The sequence below is a fragment of the Vanessa cardui genome, chromosome 19 (assembly GCF_905220365.1).
Source record: "Vanessa cardui chromosome 19, ilVanCard2.1, whole genome shotgun sequence".
NCBI lineage: Eukaryota > Metazoa > Arthropoda > Insecta > Lepidoptera > Nymphalidae > Vanessa > Vanessa cardui.
The window spans coordinates 93,830-114,477 of NC_061141.1; the positions used below are offsets into that span (position 1 = coordinate 93,830).

Below are 20,648 nucleotides of genomic sequence, written 5' to 3' on the forward strand. Positions count from 1 at the left end.
TAATGAAGAGGCTATCTAAGCCTTTAATATCCGATCTTCTCTTTTTAGTTTTCTCTATTAGGCACCTAACTAAACTAACAGGGCAGATGTTATCAGGGTGTTTAGACAGTTTCCAAGCGGATTGACGAAAATCATGTCTGTCAGTTTTTGACCCAAATACAGGTATTAAATATATGTTTTCCCCGTTGTCAAGATAATTGTCTTTGGAAATTCGCAGCAGCGTAAGGTCGTGGACTCTACGACCAGTAGCTAGTAGCAACACTGTTGCTGTTCTACGAGATATTTCAAACAGCGATTCTTTAGGTGAATTAGCTGAAAGCCATTCCAAAACAATTCTAGGGTCCCAGGTAATTAACGGTCTAATTACTTTTGGTTTGACTACCCCAATTGCCTTAAGGGTATGTTTAATGATGAAGCTTGTAAATGCTTGTTGTTCTACAAAAGGGCCACAGAAAGTTAATATTGCTGATTTATGAACTAAAATAGTGTTATAAGATAAGTTTTCATTTAAGAAAAGATAAATTAGAAATTTTGCGATATCAGCCGGATTAGGTGCTTTTGGGTTGACTTGAGAACTGTTACACCACTTCAACCATCTCTGAATGGCAGGCAGGTATGTTGCTAAAGTAGACTGTCGCCAGCTGTTTTTTAGCAGCTCCTTCTCTTGGGTAGACCACTTCTTTATTTGGGAACCCCACCCCCAATTTTCCAAACTTTCAAGGTTAATAAATGTACTTGAGGTGGTGCTTGTAATGTTGTCATGTCTATCATCGTTTTCGATAGATTCTGTATTTCGTGTGGGTGATCCAACGCTCTGGCCTTCTGGTCTTGCAGCCAGAAAGCCTGGGGCCACTCCGGTGCTACTATCAAATAAGTCCCCGTCGCACGGTTCAAGTGTGCCAGAACTCTGGGCAATAGGCTCGGTGGGGGGAACACCCACGCTAGTTTGTGTTGCCAAGTTCTGCTGAAGGCATCTATATAGCTTGCCGATTGATCTCTGCAATCTATTGATACGTAGTTTGTTACTACAGCACTTCGACTGGAAGCGAAGAGATCTATTTCTGGTCGACCCCATTTTCTGAAGACTTCTCCAGTTGCTTGGGGCAAGAGGTGCCATTCTGCAACTTCTTTCTTCCGTGACAATCGGTCTGCTATGGTGTTGTACCTTCCTGGTAAGTATTGTGCCGACAGAGTTATCTTGAACTGGTCTGTTAGAGTTAGAAGTTCGTATGTCAACCCTAGTAGTGTCAACGATCTCGTTCCGCCTTCTTTCCGAATGTATGCAATTAATGTTCGATTGTCCGATTGGATGAGTATGTGAGATTTGCATAGGGCTGCAGTGTTTGCTCTGATAGCTGCCATTACTGCATAGAGCTCTTTCCTGTTGCTGTGCCATCTTCGTTGTTGGGGAGACCAGGTTCCCCACATTAGATGGCCATTTAAGTGAGCACCCCAACCTAAATCGGAAGCGTCCGTCGTTAGGAAATGAGTAACCGGCTTCTTGTGAATTGCCGAAGAGTGAAGTGTGGCGCCGAGCCACCACCTCATCTCTTGATACACCATGTGGGGAATTAATTTTCTCTGCCGTGGTTGTTTCTTGTTGAAATACCGAAGCAAGATTTGTGCTTGTCGACAATGTAACCTTCCCCGAGGTATGACAAAACTGGCGAAATTGAGCTGACCCAGCAGGCTCTGCAATTCGCGAAGCGTGATCTGACCTCTTACTAACGATCGATGTATGTTTGCTTTGAGACTGTTTATCTTCATTTCCGGTAACGACATCCTGTTCTTTAAAGTTTCCCAACGGATGCCGAGGTATTCTAGGTCTTGTGTCGGAGTTAAGATCGACTTTTTGTAATTGACTATCCAGCCCAGATCTTCCAAGTGCCTCACGGCCTCCGAGGCCTGAAGACATAACTTGGATTGGTCTTGGTTGACCAAAAGGAAGTCGTCTAGGTAGACTAGTACACGACATCCCTTGGCACGCAAGGTCTCCGCGACCCAGCATGTTACTGAAGAGAAAAGATGTGGCGCCGAGGCCAGGCCAAAAGGCAAACATGTCATTTCGTACAAATGACCTAGGTAACTGATACGAAGGAACGGGCAGTGTGTTTTTGCTGCCGCTACATGAAAGTATGCTTGAGAGATATCTAATTTTATCATCCAGTCCCCCGGTTGAAGAAAATCTGGCACTGCACTTTGAGAGATAAGGCGAAAACGCTTTATCTTTACGAATTTGTTTAATTCTCGTAAGTCGAAAATCGGTCTCATCGTTCCGTCGCTTTTCTTCCGGAGAAATAGCTTCGAGATAAAACTGGGGGTTAATTTTGTAACTGGTTGCATTATTTTTTGTTTTAAAAGGTCTTGCACTATTTGGGTCAAGGCCGGAGACGGTTTGGTTGCAAATCGGGTCATAACCCGTCTTGTTGGCATTATTAAAGGAGGTTTTTTGCAAAAAGGTATTCGAAAACCCGTGATTGCTGATATAATGAATTTGTTCGCGCCAAGTGCCTGCCACCGGTTTTTGAATGCCTTTAGTCGCCCCCCCCTGAAGTGTGTCGGATAGTCATTTCTTCTTGTCTTTATTTCGAAAGGACGGGTTTTTGGGTTGTTTGTAGGCGTCAGTCTTTCCTTTGTATGTTTGTTTAGCGTTTGATTTTTTGTGGGTATCTTGATGATAATTCTGATCTTGTCTTAGTGGTCTAGGTTTGAATGTTGATGATGTAGATTCGTTGTACTTCCTTTTTGCCTGCGTCCTATTTTTGACCACCTGTTGAGGCGACAACCAGTAGTGGGGCCCTCCGAGGGATTGTACCAACGACATAAGTTGTGTTTTCTCGAATAGGAATTCCTCACTAGGGGGTATGCTTACAAGAGCTGCTTGAATATTTTTATCAGGAATTTCATTAATTAATCTTTTACGTCTAGTTTCTATGCATTCAGCTCGTTTACCGCACACAATTTGTAATGTTTGTTCAGATAATTTATAAGACGACGATGTAGTTCCGAAAATTTCGCTTATTTTATTGAAGAGATTATTAGGAGTTAGTTCTGCAGGAGTACTGTGAGACCAATTAACAATTTCTTGTAGGCCTGATTGTAATAATTGCCTTTGGGATAATAAAGCATTGGTAATTGCAGCCATAATTTCTTCTGTTGAGGCAAGAAAATCTTTGCCTCTATTTAAGCAACATATTTCGTCATTAATTTTTAAGTTACAAAAACCTGGGAATGCAAGCATGTCTGTTAATGCTTTTTTATATCGAATATGTTGCCACGTAGACGAATTGAAATGTTGTAATTCTATTAATTGTTTTAAACGTTGTTCATCGGCTGGTTTTAACACTTTTTTCTCATCGAAATTAGTTTTGCAAATACCTAAATCTAATGATTTTGGTGTACTAGTACAAGGATTGATCAAGAAATCGCCCTTACTCTGTTCAGGTTGCTCAAAGACGTCATTAGTTTTACCGGTTACATTTGTGTTTAAAGATAAAGCACATTGTTGTTGCATAATTAAATTAGTAAGGAAACTAACCTGTTCGTGTAACACGTCGATCCGTGAATCGACTGTTACCTGAGCATCACGTTTAGATTTCTTGCGCGGAGGTTCAGAGTCGCTGCTTGCCGCATCGCTGGAGCAGGAAGACTCATCCTCCCCGCGTCCTCGGTCCCTCTCGGTCGTCGGTGAGTCGGAGTCATTTGGCCGGTTTGCCTCGATGGCTTCATCCACCTCACTCGGCGCGTGATTCATTACAGTACACTGCACTTACTACCTTTACACTTATAACTTTTACACGTTTCACGGTGCACTCTCGTTAAAAATCAAAAACACTGATGGGTATTGATTTAATATTAGTTCACTAACACTTCGGAAAATTATTTTTCGAAATATTCTACGGATTATTTAAGTACTTTCGGAATACGACCGCACTCGGCGAAAGTACACAACGCTATGACGATCAAAGCGCCAACGGTTAACCGTGTCCTAGCTGGATTTTCTACTACCGTCATTTAGGGTAGCTGTACCACAGATAACATATTCAAAAGACCGTTACTAAATGGCAAAGTATACACTGCTTCTTCACATGCAATGCTGTATGTTTTCCGGAGGCACATCAATATTCAATTTCCTTTCTAAAATATTAATTGGAGCCATAAAGTAAGGCAAGATAGCCCAGTGGTTAGAAAGCTTGCATCTTCTCCGGTGATTGCGGGTTCAAACCCAGACAAGCACTACTGAATATTCATGTGCTTAATTTGTGTTTATAATTCATCTCGTTTTCGATGGTGAAGGAAAACATTGTGAGGGAACCTGCATGTGTCAAAATTCATAGAAATTCTTTCACATGTGTATTTCACGCATTGGAAGAACGTGGTGGAATATGTACCAAACCTTCTCCTCAATGGGAGAAGAGGCCTTAGCCCTGTAGCGGGAAATTTACAGCCCGTGGGGTAACAAAATTGATGATGATGTGGGGATGTAATAATGTATTCAGTAGTTGGCGGCCGCGGCTCCGCACGCGTTTAAGGGTGTTGGTTAGTTATCACATTTTAGGCAAAAAAGTATTCTATGTACTTTCTTGAAGTTCAAGTTTGCTTCATAGCAAATAGGTTTGGTTGTGAGTTACTTTCGCATTTTTACTATTTATCTATTTATTTTTACTATACAATTAATGAGTTTATGATCGATAGCACACCTTGGGAATGAAACGATCGCTTTCTGGCTATTTCATCTCATATTAAATTGTTTATATAATATATAATATTTTAATTTTATTTATTTATTTATAATATATGAGACAAACAAAAAAAAAGCCCGTTGAGTTTCTTTCGCGGGTTCTTCTCAGGTCAGGGTATTTTCTTTTCCGAACCGGTGTTAGTGTTTCAATTGACCATCAATAAGAAAGTGTAATGCTTCTATATTGAATAAAGTTATTTGAGTTTGAGTTTGATTTATAATATGAATATAGATTAGCTACAGGTACTACTTGTTAAGGAATAATCTATGATATTTTTTTACAGGCAATAGATTAAATACTGTATACATATTCAAGATATAAAATATTAATTAAACAATATTACAACCGTTTAGGAAAAGTATGTATATTTGACATAATTATTTCGTTCGAATCCTGTTACATAAGCGGATACGAAAGTTGTAAAATGCTTCAGTAGTCTACGTAGTCTTGCTCGCGGAGGGGACAGATTCAGCTTCGTCTTCTTCTTCAGAGGATGACTCCTCGGATTCTTCGTCGTCGTCGTCTTCTTCTGATTCCGAGTACGAATAATCTCCGCCTTCCATTCCCCCGTCGCCATCGTATCCTGATAACACAACAACATCATGAGACCTAATACATATAATAAGTGTAGAATATGTGTGCTGTTTTTAAAATTTACAACTAAGAGAGCAAACAATTCGAACAAAACAATTCGATATATGTCCACGAAGTCAGTGGAAGGACTTGTAGGAAACTAATTGCAAGTAAGGTGTCTCGTGAGCTGACCAGGCACTTGCCAAGTGGCGTCGTATCAAGGAACTTATGACAAGATGACAAGTGGCAACTCAGCTAATGAAGTGAGATTTTATATTTGCGAGTAGCAGTCTCTCAATAACAAACAGCACTGCAAGGCGAGCGCTCCTCACCCGCTCCGTAGTCTCCGTCGTCGTCGTCGTCGGCGGCGGCCGTGCCCTGCCGTCCGTAGCGATGCGAGCGCGCTGCAAATATTCAAAACGTAAAGCAGTTTATAATGCGGTTATATTGAAATTGCTATTTGAAAATAGTATATATATAGTATAGTTTATTTTTTAATTCGGCTCCTCAGATTTTGCATCGAATAAGTGTTCACTTTGATTCACGAACTGAAAAGTAAAATTCAACTTAGTTTTTTGTTTGCCTCATTTAGATTTCTTTTTCTGTCCCTCCGATGACGTGAGGTGCAGCGCGTAGGCGCGGGCGCGAGAGTGTGCGACTCACTGGACATGCTGAGGTCGGCCGTGAGGTGCAGCGCGTGCGCGCGGGCGCGAGAGTGTGCGACTCACTGGACATGCTGAGGTCGGCCGTGAGGTGCAGCGCGTAGGCGCGGGCGCGAGAGTGTGCGACTCACTGGACATGCTGAGGTCGGCCGTGAGGTGCAGCGCGTGCGCGCGGGCGCGAGAGTGTGCGACTCACTGGACATGCTGAGGTCGGCCGTGAGGTGCAGCGCGTAGGCGCGGGCGCGAGAGTGTGCGACTCACTGGACATGCTGAGGTCGGCCGTGAGGTGCAGCGCGTGCGCGCGGGCGCGAGAGTGTGCGACTCACTGGACATGCTGAGGTCGGCCGTGAGGTGCAGCGCGTAGGCGCGGGCGTGCGAGTGTGCGACTCACTGGACAGGCTGAGGTCGGCCGTGAGGTGCAGCGCGTAGGCGCGGGCGCGAGAGTGTGCGACTCACTGGACATGCTGAGGTCGGCCGTGAGGTGCAGCGCGTAGGCGCGGGCGCGAGAGTGTGCGACTCACTGGACATGCTGAGGTCGGCCGTGAGGTGCAGCGCGTGCGCGCGGGCGCGAGAGTGTGCGACTCACTGGACATGCTGAGGTCGGCCGTGAGGTGCAGCGCGTAGGCGCGGGCGCGAGAGTGTGCGACTCACTGGACATGCTGAGGTCGGCCGTGAGGTGCAGCGCGTGCGCGCGGGCGCGAGAGTGTGCGACTCACTGGACATGCTGAGGTCGGCCGTGAGGTGCAGCGCGTAGGCGCGGGCGCGAGAGTGTGCGACTCACTGGACATGCTGAGGTCGGCCGTGAGGTGCAGCGCGTGCGCGCGGGCGCGAGAGTGTGCGACTCACTGGACATGCTGAGGTCGGCCGTGAGGTGCAGCGCGTAGGCGCGGGCGCGAGAGTGTGCGACTCACTGGACATGCTGAGGTCGGCCGTGAGGTGCAGCGCGTGGGCGCGGGCGCGAGAGTGTGCGACTCACTGGACATGCTGAGGTCGGCCGTGAGGTGCAGCGCGTAGGCGCGGGCGCGAGAGTGTGCGACTCACTGGACATGCTGAGGTCGGCCGTGAGGTGCAGCGCGTGCGCGCGGGCGCGAGAGTGTGCGACTCACTGGACATGCTGAGGTCGGCCGTGAGGTGCAGCGCGTAGGCGCGGGCGCGAGAGTGTGCGACTCACTGGACATGCTGAGGTCGGCCGTGAGGTGCAGCGCGTGCGCGCGGGCGCGAGAGTGTGCGACTCACTGGACATGCTGAGGTCGGCCGTGAGGTGCAGCGCGTAGGCGCGGGCGCGAGAGTGTGCGACTCACTGGACATGCTGAGGTCGGCCGTGAGGTGCAGCGCGTGCGCGCGGGCGCGAGAGTGTGCGACTCACTGGACATGCTGAGGTCGGCCGTGAGGTGCAGCGCGTGCGCGCGGGCGCGAGAGTGTGCGACTCACTGGACATGCTGAGGTCGGCCGTGAGGTGCAGCGCGTGCGCGCGGGCGCGAGAGTGTGCGACTCACTGGACATGCTGAGGTCGGCCGTGAGGTGCAGCGCGTAGGCGCGGGCGCGAGAGTGTGCGACTCACTGGACATGCTGAGGTCGGCCGTGAGGTGCAGCGCGTGCGCGCGGGCGCGAGAGTGTGCGACTCACTGGACATGCTGAGGTCGGCCGTGAGGTGCAGCGCGTAGGCGCGGGCGCGAGAGTGTGCGACTCACTGGACATGCTGAGGTCGGCCGTGAGGTGCAGCGCGTAGGCGCAGCGCGGGCAGGGCACGGGGCCGCGCGTGGGGCGCGCGCCGCGGCGCCGCACGTGCTCGTCGCAGAAGCACGTCTTGCAGCGCAGGCACGAGTACTGCCCCAGCCGGTTGCAGGACTGACCTGCACACGCGCATATAGTAGCTTGTAGGGGTGGTAGCAAACTAGATAATTCACAGTCAGGATTAAAGTCTGAATAAGATAATGAAAGGATTATATGTAATGGATCTTTCTAGATAAATATATTAGATATGAGTTTAATATAAAAAAAATTGTGACAAATCATACACTTGTAGGTTTCCGACTCCAGTACTTGGCAGGAGGCCTGGTGCTCGAACTGGTCATCCTCGCAAAGGAAGCCTTGGCAAAAACAGCAGCGGAACACACGGCCGCCATGCTCCCACACTCCTAGAAATTATTAAAAAAAGCTGTAGAACACAATTTACCTGCTCTATGTAATAAATGATAATGCTGTGTTCATTTCCTTTAAAAGTATTTTGCACAAAATATGGTATTTTACGTTTTAATTTGTATAAAACTATTAACTAGTAAAATAATAAATAAATGACCATATAACTTGCAGTTTTGAATGCTGTTCCTTTAGCTACAAACCTCTCTCACACTCCAGACAGACAGCATCAGCTAAGGGGCAGGTGCAGGCATGACTGTTCAGACATTTCCGGCCATGACAAACCCAAGCTTCACAGAAGTCACAAATAGCACCCTGGAAGACATTTCCTCAACTTTAAATATCCATATACTATAAATAAGAGATTACTAGCGGCCTTGGCTTACTTTAATACTAAATAACAACAACCTACAATATTCACAGCTTTTGTCATAAGACAATACAAATTGCTATATCCTTGCATTTAAATCTGTATTGTGTTCAAAAATATTTATTTCAATTACAAGCTGCAAAGGGCCATGTTGATCTATATTAAATGGACAATGTATTTAATGTACTTAACTGGATAAGAATTAATGGCAAATTTCTTAAAATCACTTTGTAAATAAAACTTTATTTACTCTTAATAGGTAAAGGATGAAAAATGGCTGGTGTTGTTAGAGATAAACATACCATTGGAGGCTTAGACTATGTAGAACTTTTAAAGGTGTACAATCCTATAGTACATTATTTTGATATATCTCATTTAGGTCAGCTGTTATTTGCAATGTAAACACAAAAAATATGTTCATTTATAAGATCACATTAGTAACCTCTAAAAAATTTATCAAAATCCAGACTTCGACAATCGACAGTTTTAAAGAATTAAGCTGACACAGGGACAGGCAGACAGGAGGAGACTTTGTTTTATACCATGTAGTAATTAGTGATAGCAGTCAATATTTTTTAATTATATCTGATGATATTACTAATTGTTTCTAGTAGTATGACATTCTTGCCCTTTTGATATAAAATGGCAGGCAGCCTGGAAAGAGACTATCTGAAGGTAAATTGTCAGCACCACCAAATTTTAGTTTTACCATTGCAGATGGGTGTGACATACCACTGAAAGGTATGAAGGAGAGCAACTTTCCTCCTGCCTAGAAATTGCCCAATGTCTTAGTAATTAAAAGTACTTATCCCAACATCACAGAGGTTACATAAGAAAAAATAATAGTAAATGTAAATAAATATAGTAAGTGAAACATTTGTCTGATTTTGTCTCACATATAAACAGAAAAAATGTTAAAATAACTTACCACCATACCAAGCCCAGTGGTAAACACTCCAGGATGTCTCACTACACAGTCTCCAGACTTGAGCATACATTTAATCTTGCCACACTGTGCACATGCAGGCAGTCTCTGCACTGCAGAACAGAAGTAACAGAATGCTCTGCTTTTCTGTTTCCTACATAATTGACCAATTATATATTTTTGATTTACTTAAATAATATATTGACACATTTAAAATATGGCATTTAAGACAAATTTGTATATTCCAAAAGACATGTGTATGGAATAAAAATATATAGCTAAACACGAAACTTATTTTAATGTTGTTATCATAAATATAAATTTACTTTTGGCATTTATCGCATTCCATGGGGAGGTTGCAAGGGTGCTGTGCTAAGTCGACGTGTTCTCTTGCATTACGGATCTCTTTTTGGCGCTGTTTTTGTTTCTCAGCTTTTTTGCGCTGGCCTGTTTTTTTCTTAGGCATTTTTTAAATATACTTATAACAAATCTGTATAAGAATTTAATACGATTACTAACTGCTCAAGTTGCAAAACTCGAAAGTCAGATCGAAAAATGAAATAATTTTTCGTTTTAAGACTTTTATCATATTGGCATTGTTCTGTCAAAAACTCAACTGTCACTTTGCACTCATTGACATATTTGTATGTCGTTTTGAAACAAACCTATGATTATTTCGAAATATTCCATATTGTATTATAATATATCACATTAAAACAGTTCCATAGAAACTTAATTGATAACCCATTTAAGTATTCATTTTGAATTTTGTTATTTAATTCTTTAAAAATGTCACTTATTAGTATTTCTGAACTGCAACATAATACATACAAAACAAAGGTAGTGTTATGTCTAGATTTTATGAAAAAATGATACTAGGTATATACTTTATTCAATACTTTCTATATTTTTACGCTTCACGTATCACAAATCAAACCAAATACTGTACATGCTGTGATTAATAAATAACGAATACCTATCACGACTTATTAGATTTACGTAGAGTCGCATCGAATATTTTTACTTCGCAGTTCGCAGTGCCGTGCCGCGTCGTGCAGGACGGAGTCCTGTTATTGTTCGTTGTTTTATTTCGTGCGCAGTTAATTTCGCTATCAGGACAATATTGCAAATTGTTTATGTTAAAAATGATATCTTCTTCTGATCTTGTAAGTACAAATTTAAAATATTAATTATTCGCTAAACTATTATGGCATTTGTAAATTTTGTCCTTTAATAATTGAAAATAAATTTTTGTGGGAATTTTTGCACAATCTTGAACTTTTGTTTTTTTTTTTTACTTCTTTTATAGAGTTGAAAAAATTATACTCTTTTTTTTCACTTTATGTTAATAATATTATACATAGCCAATTATCCTAAATATACATACATGGATTGTTAATTGTGATGTTTTATCGTTATTGTATGTTGTATATTTACTTTGTATTGACACAATAACTTACGTCGTATCGTTTATTCGCTGCTCGCGTTATTCTAATTTAATCAAATAATCAATAACATGCATTTTGCACTTATTATTAATAAAATTACCAGAGTTTTTAATTTTTTATTATTAGTGATTATAGATTCGTTTATATTACGTTTTGTTTGACAAGTCAGCTTCACAGTGACTATATATAAAAATGCGGAAGCTCCCGGACTCGCAGGACCTGTAGTGCCGGTCACTCTATCCTATTTGTATCATCCTTTATTTGTAAAACCGATCTTGTTGTTACTGTTTACAGGCTTAACCGCAGCAAGATTAGCGAGCGTAGCGGAATTAAATTAATTAAACTCTAATATGCACATTATCCTATGAGATAATGGGCTAGTATGACGAATTAGCAATTCCAGTACATATATAGAACTCAAGAGCATAGGTCAGATGGAATGTTTGGATGCATTCTCTTTAGTAATTAAGTTGCATATATGGTTTAGGTGGTATTCGTCAAATCTGCTCAAACGCGGAAGCGTTGATTTGCGCTCTACATACGCTACAATGCTGTCGGCTATTTCACTGTCACCGACTAGGAATAATAATTGTTTATTAAAAATACAGGCAAACAATGTGAGAGAAAATTTTCTAAACTACCTACTGCCGCTACGATTTTTCTAGTTTCCTAAATAAGCGAAGTTGTGAACTTTCAAACTTATTTATCAAATACCTTCAACTGTCGATTTTTAGACGTACAAGTACTTCACATGCTAGCATTTTTTTGTTTATAGAGATACGCTTTATTCCTCAAGTACATATATAATATTTGTGTATAATACGATCGCGATCGATGGCATTGTATGCAGTGTAACCGTGTTGCTATTAATACATCTTACTTCACTTCGCTTCGCTTCGAGATTTGCCCCTACTAAGGCTACATACAGTCATACCATAGATATTTTGGACATTGACTATTTTGTGTACAAGGGTTTAAATTTTTTTTAGATTATATGTAACTTTGAAACCAGCATTATATCATTACATCTGTCGCCTAGCCCAGTTTTTAGCTGTTAATTGTGCGAAATAAAAATGCGAATTTTGAAACAAGTTATTGTAGTGCCTAAAATCTCAAAATTTGTATAGAGGGCTATTTTCTTGTAATATGTATTTACTACAACTTGGAAGTGTTTTAACGGTCTAGTAGTTTATTTATGAGTTCAGCTTTATATAAACACCACTTTTCTCATTATAATATTGTTCAAACTTTCGGTAGAACCACTGATAAAAATCAAGAAATTTCTAGGATATAAAAGGAAACATACTGGTCCGCCACAGCCCGCCGTTGACCGTGTACGTGTGTGTAGATGAAGGCGGTCGGACGCAGCGGCAGGCTGGTGCCCTTCTTCAAGGCGGTTTGCGTATATTTCGTGGTGGGCGGCGGCGCGCCCTCGTTGTCGGCGGCCGCGCTGAAGTGCGCCCCCGTGCTGTGCCTGCTGCTGTGCGTGCTGGTGCGGGCGCGCGGCGCGCCGCAACCACAGTACGTTGTGTGCTTGACACGCATGACAGCATTGACAAACTAAAAGAGTTTTCTCTCCTGTAAGGTGTAGTGTAAGCTTTGCGAATAAATTTAATTCTCATGTTAAAAGAAAAATAAATAAAGCGTGCGACTCTATAAAGCGTGTAAAAACATATACATTCATATGCATGTACTCTTAAAGCCGTATAAAAATATTTAGATAAAAAGGTACAATGAGTCCGCAAAGAGTTTTTGGAGTGATTTGTGGCTAGAATGTCCATTTTGATTTGCTCTTTATGGTTTTGACACCATTTTAAACGCGATTTGAAAAATTTTCTTGCCTCACACATTTCCTCATAAATTTTAATATGAGTTGTCATTGAAATTGAAGCTAGTTCTTTTGCCATTGATAAGAACCTGGTGCTTTTTCTAGTTCCTGTGAATATTGATCCTTCTGTTTCAAGCAATAAAATAAATGAAAAAGCTCATTTTTTTAAATTATAAATAAATAATCGATTTATGTTGTTATGATAACAAATTATCATTCGACGTTTTCTTTCACAAAAAGTAGTCATATTATCTTTGTCATTCGACTTTCCCACGCAGGGTGACTGGCCGCGTGACTTTGTCGAAGACTTGTTATGATTTTGTTATCGTTTTAATAGACGACATAAAAGAAATTCGTCCGTTCGTTTCTCATGGAGCGCCGACTCAGATGCGGACGTTTAATACTGTTCCGAGGATCGCGCCCCCAATACCATCACAGACGTCACCGATAGAATTCCCCTCGGCCGCAGCCGCCGCTACGCGCACCGCGTGGCGACGGGCCTGGCGCTGTCGGCGGCGGGCGACGCGCTGCTCGTGTGGCCGCAGCACTTCGTGGCGGGCATGGCGGCGTTCGCGGGCGCGCACGTGGCCTACATCCTGGCGTTCGGCTGGCAGCCGCGCGCGTACGGCGCGGCGCTGGCGCTGGCGGCGGGCGCGCTGGCCTACGTGCGCGCCGTGCCCGCGCCCGCGCCGCTGCGCGCGCTCGTGCCGGCCTACGCGCTGCTGCTGGCCGCCATGGCGTGGCGCGGCACGGCGCGCGCCGGCGCCCAGCGCCCCGGCGCGCTCCTCTTCCTGCTGTCCGACGCCATCCTCGGCTACGGCCTCTTCGCCGAGCCGGTGCCTTACAATCAGGTGCGACTCCGAATGGCGACGCCGGTGGCTTTCCGGGGCGAGTGTAAACCCTCCGGGTGATTGCAGGCGCTGGTGATGTCGACGTACTACCTGGGCCAGCTGGGCATCGCGCTGAGCGCCCTGGAGCCGGCCCGCGCGGTGGCGGCGCCGCAGTAGCGTCAGGCTCGCGGCCGAGGAGTCTCATCTGCTCTATGTTTTTAAGTTCATTCTAGCAAGTTACCTTTACAGGGGGGAAACGGATCTTCAAGCCTGAAGCCTTTTTATTGATCTTCCGTAAAGATGACTTTTAGGTTCTGACGAATATTTAATTAGAAAAAAAATACATTTTTAAATGTTAGTACGTACAGTATTGTATTTATATAACAGGAGCACAGGTCACGGTCGTGGTGAATGCGTCTGTGATATGCCCTATAAGTGTTCACCTCCAACGCGGCCGACCGTCGCGAGCGCGCAGTGCCAAATGATCGAGCCCACCACTAGTGTTCCCGTCTCGGCACTCGTTGCCCGCACGCCGCCGACCCCGAGCGCGCTCCCGACTCCTCTGACATATCCGATTCCGCAAGTCTTCCCACACGCCACACGCACGCGGGTGTCGACGCTCGCGTGTACTGCGCGGCAGGCGCACGGTGCAGGCGACATGTTCGGTAGCGCTACTGATAAGACTGATCCCTTATATTTTTGTATAGACTATTGATTTACTGCTGGACGAGTGAATCTTGTTGCGAGCATACTGTTTTTTTTACGATTAGAGTCCGCTGAGAGTGGGTCGTTTTCTAATAAGCAAAAACCTTTTATTTATGATTTTCTTCCAAGATTAATATTTACATGTGTAATGGACTCCTATGTTGAATATTGTTTAATGAGGTCAACGTGCAAAGCATTTATACTCACTATTATTTACATATGAAATTGGCGTTTTGTACGTGAAGAATGTAAAGTTTCTTTTGTAAAAAAAAAAATTAAAATTAAAGTATGCACCATTGTTATCGTGTGCATTTTTGCCATCTCGTATGTAATTAATTGATCCCTTTACTAAAAAACCATGGATTCGAGAATCAATAAAATCTTTGAGGTTTGGACTGTCCGCCCCGGAGTTGAATTTTTCCTTGTCAAAAGGAAATTCGAATTCTGGAAAAAATGATAATCTTTTATGGTGATGTCGCAGACATTCCTATCAGTGGTTGTTTGTGGTCTGGCCGCCACGCCTCGAGCAACTGACCGATCTGAGCTGTTTAGCAGCTAGTTCTTCCCTCTTGGTTTGCAGTTGCCGACGTAGATATCTGCGGTAATCATTTGGCCAAATCTTAGAAAGCTTTATTTAACGACACCTATACTTGTCCACCAAACATTCATAAGTAACATGTTCTTACTCAATTTTCGTTTAGGGTGAAGGTTCAGAAGCCCTGAGACTGAGCCAAACCTTGGCGGCGAGTGCTTCCGATTATCGTACAGTAACCACTTTCATCACAAGTAATGATTCGATTTAAAATCCCTTCATTATTGTGTCGGCTGAGCGAAGTGTCCCAGCAGTCGACGTGTTGGTAAGTTCTATTCACTCTCTTCATGAGGTACCCATCGTTCAAGTTCTTTTACTTTCCCGATTTGCTGGATTGATACAGTTTTATCACTGACCCCGAAGCTTGCAGCTGTCTCCAAAGTGCTTTGTGATGGATCCGCTTCCGCTTACGAAAACGCAAACGTTGAAGCCAAAAACGTACCGTGCTTTCTTTTGAGACACCAGCGCCATATACATCAAATAATAATCCTTTCAGCTGTTTCTGCGATACTGGTGCCACGGTGGAACTCCTACTCGTAAACATATGGATATTTCATGTAATTTTGTATGCGGTAATAAGCGACGCCAAAGAAAAAAAATATGTAGAAAAAACAAAAGAATGACTGATTTCAAAACACTAATGTACGTACTAAATGAATTTATAAATTTTAACTTTTAATTCTTAACCAAAGAGGCGATACTTCAGATCAAAGTCGTCAGTAGTTACGGCAAAACGCTAATTTCATATGTAAAGATCTAATTCCCATTGAACTAACGTCGTTAGAAGCTGATTTAGTCTCATGTGCAGTGGCGACATTTCGAAGGCTACTATCATTTTAAATAGTTATATATTGCACAAGCACGCAACGTGAATAAAGTGACATTGCTAAAAAAATATTACTCTAATAATTTAATATTTATTTTTCCTCAACCTATCACTCAGATGTTGAAAATAAATTATGCTCACGTTCGTACACGGCTGCAAGCTCATTTCGTCCATAGAGTTATCACCCACTCGCATGCTTCACGCATGCCTCTGTAATCTGTATTTTACTTGATCTACAAATTATTGTCAATAGAATGGGCAACTCGATACATATCTAGAAATGTGGACAATTGAAAGTATTTAAAAACCTAGTAAATATATAATGTTTTGTATAAATATTGTAGAATAAAGATGTAAGACGTAAAACGTGCGGTGCAAGTGGTCATTGACGTCCGGCTTATTGACTTTACAAAAGATCGCAACATCGGAAGATCTCCCTTGGTGGTTAAGATGACTAGGCCGGCCGGACGGTGGAGCCGGTCGTGCCGTCGCGGTGTCGGGACCGCTTGGCAGCCGCGCCTTCGTAGACAAATCGTTTCGTCGACATTCGTAACTTATTATTGGTAGTAAGATTGAGTATCTGTTTAAAATATGTGTAATTTTAGATATCATTATTGAATGTTACATTGTGTAATACTTTATTAAATGTGTCAACAAATGTACTACGTAGTGTCATCGCACACCACTGAATAAATTGTTAGACGGACTCGGATTTGTTTTCATTCATGGAAGCTCCTTAACTATTGATCTCCTTTGATTATATTTTAAAATACTCGTAACGGGTAAAACTTGCAATATAGAATAGGTATCGGTAAAATCTGTTACGGCCTCCTAGAAAAATATATATAACAGATGTGGCTGGTTTGTGCGAGCGCGATGGACAGGACTGCGTGCGATATGAACGTATTAAGGTACGAACACTATCTGTTCATATATATATGGGGGACATGGCGGTGCAGTAAGTGACTGAGCTAGAGTATAGCAATAACTATACATGCAGTGAGTGTGCTCAATAAAGATGATGATTGCCTTGCTTGGCTATCTAAACAGTCCGTCGTGTTAACGTTTGCAGCCTAACCTTCCCAAAGAAGATAACGCTTTTTACACTTCTTTGGTAGTTGAGATTTCCTATCATTCGGTGTAGCAAATGTTTAAGGTTTAGCCATACACAGATTGCGTGCTGGTCGAACGAACACATGGGGAGTCACACTGTAGAGATAGCTGTAACATTCCCTTTGACCATTTCAGGTGTCTTACGAGCACAAGTGACGAAAACTTCGATGACTCGACATGTTCCAATTTAACAAACAAACACGCATCAAAAACATTATGTCCGAGCACAGTTTTTCTTACATGGAGGTTTCAGTTTTTCTGACGTCAGAAAAACCATGTTTCCGCAAACGCCGCCTCAGACAGTACAGAGCTCACATGTTTTTTAAAATTTCTGCATCTACGCCTCAAAGGAAATCTTATCGCACAGCTGTTCAGACTTGATTATTGCCAGGAAAATGAAAGCCTTATGCTTCTAATAAGCTTTCCTCGCCTTCTTGTATCCCTCGAGTCTGAATGCACTTCTTATGTAAAAAGAAGTGATAGTGCTGAAGACATCTTTAATGACTCTTTTTACTGACTGACTCTTCATATTTTACAAAGAGTTACTGCTCGTAAGAAAAGGTTACTTTGCAAAAGACAGGAACCCCCTACGGTTTTGTGAGAGTATACTCGTATCCCTTAGGACTCCCCCACCACTTGTAAGTTATAATACGGTTTAGAGTTTCAATAAATTTTCTAAAATATAAAAATTCTAATGATTCTTCGGTTTGGCTGGAGGACTTCGCGGATAGTCTAGTAGTTCCTTCTGTTCCTTGTGCTTTCCAATTGGTAAAGGAAAACAAGCTAACCTACCGCCGCATGTCGCCGTGGTTTGGGTCAGGCATGCACACCGGTCTTATATCTCTCTTTTAATGTGGTGTGGACGATTGGACAGTTATAGATCATATTTTTTTCAATTTTCCGTCCAGATTTAACCTGACCTAAACTCAAACTCAAATAACTTTATTGAATGTAGACATATTACACTTTCTTATTGATGGTCAATTGAAACACTACCACCGGTTCGGAAAAGGAACTCAGCGGGTTTGTTTTTGTCTCATATATTATATAAAAATTTAATATGAAATGAAATAGCCAGGAGGCGATCGTTTCATTTTCAAGGTGTGCTATCGATCATTGTTCACTCATTAATTGTATAATAACCTTTTGCACATAAGCATTCCTTAATATATTTTTTTAATTTGGCATCATTTTGAACTTTCTGGGATCCTGTTGTAAAATCGTATACTTTCCCCACAAAGGAGTTACTGATTCGATATAGTCAAGTAACAGGAGTAACAAGTTTGTATTTGTTCCTTGTACCAATGCTAAGAGTATCATATTTTATCATAAAATCATAATACATAGATAATATTGCAGAATATATATTTTCAAAACTAAACACCGAATATTGAGTGTGACTTTTATGTGTGCTAAATCTGTCTCACACAAAATAAATGTGAATGCTAGAGGGGGAAAGAAGAATACTTCTAACACTTCATCAGGATGAAAACGTCCACACATTGTTATTTGTAACTTTTTTATTCAAATAATATAATATGCAATATATTTACATTCGTTTATCGATAACACTCGAATAAGCTGTACATCTGACACTTCGCTACGTCGGTGTGTTAATTAACATTACATCTGAGATTAAAGCCCCTGAAGCAGCTTTACAAAGGAACGGGATGGCTCGAACGAATCCGCGCAGGCATCGGGTCGGCGGCGGGCGCGGGGGGCGGCGGCGCTACTCGCGGCGCAGGTTGTCGAGGCGCGCCTGCAGCTCGGCGTCGGCGTCGGCCGCGCCCGCGCCGCCGCCCGCCACGGCCGCGGCCGCCGGCGTCTTGGCTGCAACGGAACGGCACGGTCAGTCAGCGGGCGCGGGGCGGCGCGCCTGGCGCTTGCGACGCGCGTGCACGTACCGGTGGCGGCGAGCGAGCCCGTGGCCTGCGGCAGGCCCGACAGCTGGTCGTTGAGCTGCAGCCCCAGCTCGTCCAGGATCTGAGACACCACCGCGTCGCTGTCGAGAGTTATTTATTTTAATGAGATCTTTATAGTATACCAGCAATTACTCCAATAACGGCGATGACAATTTTCCTAATGAGCTGTAATAGTACAGGTTTATAGACCCCTCTCGAATATTGTATTAGTAATGTTCGTTTACCTCTCTTCCTCGTCATCGTCAGCCTCCATCGCCTCATCTATAGAGTCATTCATCATTTCCTCCTTCATGTCCATTATTTCAGATTGCTTCTCAAATTCCTATTGAATGATTTAATTTCCATTATTACTACAATATTACAACAATGTACCGAATGCTACACAAAAGTTTTTAAATACAAAGCCTCGGGCAGTTAATTGGTGTTACAAGCAAATCAGTATGCTGCAGGACATTGTGAACTGGGTTTGAATATAAAACATATACAACCTGCAATATTTTTTGTATCTGTGGGACGTTGAGTTGTCTGTTCATAGTCGCCATAGCGCGCGTGACGCCGCGCATGGCCTGCGCCATGCTGCTTTGAGACTTGAGGGTTTGTATCTTGAGGAACACAGCTTGAATGTTTGCCTTCATCAACATGAACTTGCGCACATAGCGCCGTGTGCGCACTAAATCTTTTGCCATTATTTTTACAGCATCCTGTAAAATGTCATACCATGTTCATACAATATTTTTTATATGAGTCCTTCATGACAGTCCAAATGCAATGAGATGAAAGCAACTACTTTGAAGGAAACAAGCAACATAAAGTACAACATGTGTATTGCCATATTATATTCTCTACTCAACCTTAAGAGGAGAAAAGTCTAATAAATGCCTTTGATAGCAAACTGATATCATGGTTGAGATCTTGATAATCTATGATATCCTTATGGATTTGTGTAAAACTAACAATTTTGAACTCCCTCAAAACTGTTATCAGAATTTTGGAAAATTAAAGTGGATATAATTAGGTAAATGTAATATTGTTGTATATAGAAAGACACATTAATCAACTCTTAGTAGTACACAATATGGCTGAGATAACTCAGCAACCACTTGAAACCTAAGTTTTGTTTATCTTTTCCTACTTTGATTGGAATATGCTACAGTCATGTTACAAAAGCACACCATCTGCCCATCCTTAGCAAGTTTCTTGATGTCTGCTATGACTTTCTTTTCCTGCTGTTCCATCTTAAGACGCTCCCGATCAAGATCACGCATGGCCTTATTTAGTGCTCGCTGATTCTTCCTCAGCATCTCCTCAGGAGTCATTCGGTGACCAAATAACCACTCCATCTTTTACCTGCAAAAACCGTTGAATTCATTCATAATGTGATAATTCTGCGTATGATTTATACTACTTTTTAAATCTAAAGTATGTCAATTTTAAGATTGTTTTAAGGATTTAATTAAATATCTTCGATTATTAAAAATAGTTCGTACAGGCCATTATACTTTAAGTACTTTTTCAAAATGTTATTTATTTCAACAGTTTCAAATGAACTTAATTTAACTTTAAATAGCGTAACAATAATCTTTTTGGAATAATTCACATAAAACACTTTTAATTACCTCTATATGAATCCTCTAGATGTATTGCAGAATCAACACTTGTTTTGGGATGATGATTCACCAACACACAGCATAAACTCTAACAAAATCACAAGTAATATTTATAAAAACTAAATGCAACAAGCGAACCGCTAAATTGAAAGTAAGTTGTGTTAGGCAATTAAAACTTCATAAAACTAAAAGAAAATTGACCCGAAGCTTATATTAATATAAGACATTTGAGTGTTTACGATTATATTTTACAACAAACGAAATTTCGTTTCGCTATCATTGTCAAATGTCAGCTGTCACTGTCAGTCTGTTAATATAGATTTTACCTTTCAGTTCTGAATGACATTTATTATTCCTGTTTATGTC

At 42.2% G+C, this 20,648-nt stretch overlaps 4 protein-coding genes across 5 annotated transcripts; 1 reads left to right on the forward strand and 3 right to left on the reverse strand.

Annotated features, from left to right (window-relative positions):
- Positions 1-681: 681 nt before the first annotated feature.
- Positions 682-2,064, reverse strand: LOC124538084. The gene has a single exon (XM_047115089.1). It carries the CDS (start codon positions 2,062-2,064, stop codon positions 682-684), a length of 1,383 nt encoding a protein of 460 aa, XP_046971045.1.
- Positions 2,065-5,085: 3,021 nt separating this feature from the next.
- Positions 5,086-10,022, reverse strand: LOC124537877 (zinc finger protein 330 homolog). Its single transcript, XM_047114828.1, has 7 exons — positions 9,738-10,022; positions 9,415-9,565; positions 8,320-8,431; positions 7,996-8,115; positions 7,669-7,830; positions 5,648-5,719; positions 5,086-5,325 (listed from the first exon to the last, which is right to left on the reverse strand). Exons 1-7 carry the CDS (start codon positions 9,875-9,877, stop codon positions 5,180-5,182), a joined length of 903 nt encoding a protein of 300 aa, XP_046970784.1. The 5' UTR covers positions 9,878-10,022; the 3' UTR covers positions 5,086-5,179.
- A 224-nt stretch (positions 10,023-10,246) lies between these two features.
- On the forward strand, positions 10,247-13,848 carry LOC124538022 (lysoplasmalogenase-like protein TMEM86A). Of its 2 annotated transcripts, XM_047115022.1 has the most exons (5): positions 10,247-10,290; positions 10,443-10,577; positions 12,208-12,380; positions 13,157-13,538; positions 13,605-13,848. In XM_047115022.1, the coding sequence occupies exons 2-5, from the start codon at positions 10,548-10,550 to the stop codon at positions 13,692-13,694; spliced, it is 675 nt and encodes a 224-aa protein (XP_046970978.1). In that variant the 5' UTR covers positions 10,247-10,290; positions 10,443-10,547; the 3' UTR covers positions 13,695-13,848. The 2 variants fall into 2 exon arrangements, with proteins under 2 accessions (XP_046970978.1, XP_046970977.1); XM_047115021.1 differs by having other exon boundaries at positions 10,253-10,577.
- A 4,608-nt stretch (positions 13,849-18,456) lies between these two features.
- Positions 18,457-20,590, reverse strand: LOC124537954 (charged multivesicular body protein 2a). The gene is made up of 6 exons (XM_047114946.1): positions 20,292-20,590; positions 19,848-20,022; positions 19,164-19,376; positions 18,900-18,997; positions 18,658-18,755; positions 18,457-18,583 (listed from the first exon to the last, which is right to left on the reverse strand). The coding sequence occupies exons 2-6, from the start codon at positions 20,013-20,015 to the stop codon at positions 18,483-18,485; spliced, it is 678 nt and encodes a 225-aa protein (XP_046970902.1). The 5' UTR covers positions 20,016-20,022; positions 20,292-20,590; the 3' UTR covers positions 18,457-18,482.
- Between the last annotated feature and the right edge of the window lie 58 nt (positions 20,591-20,648).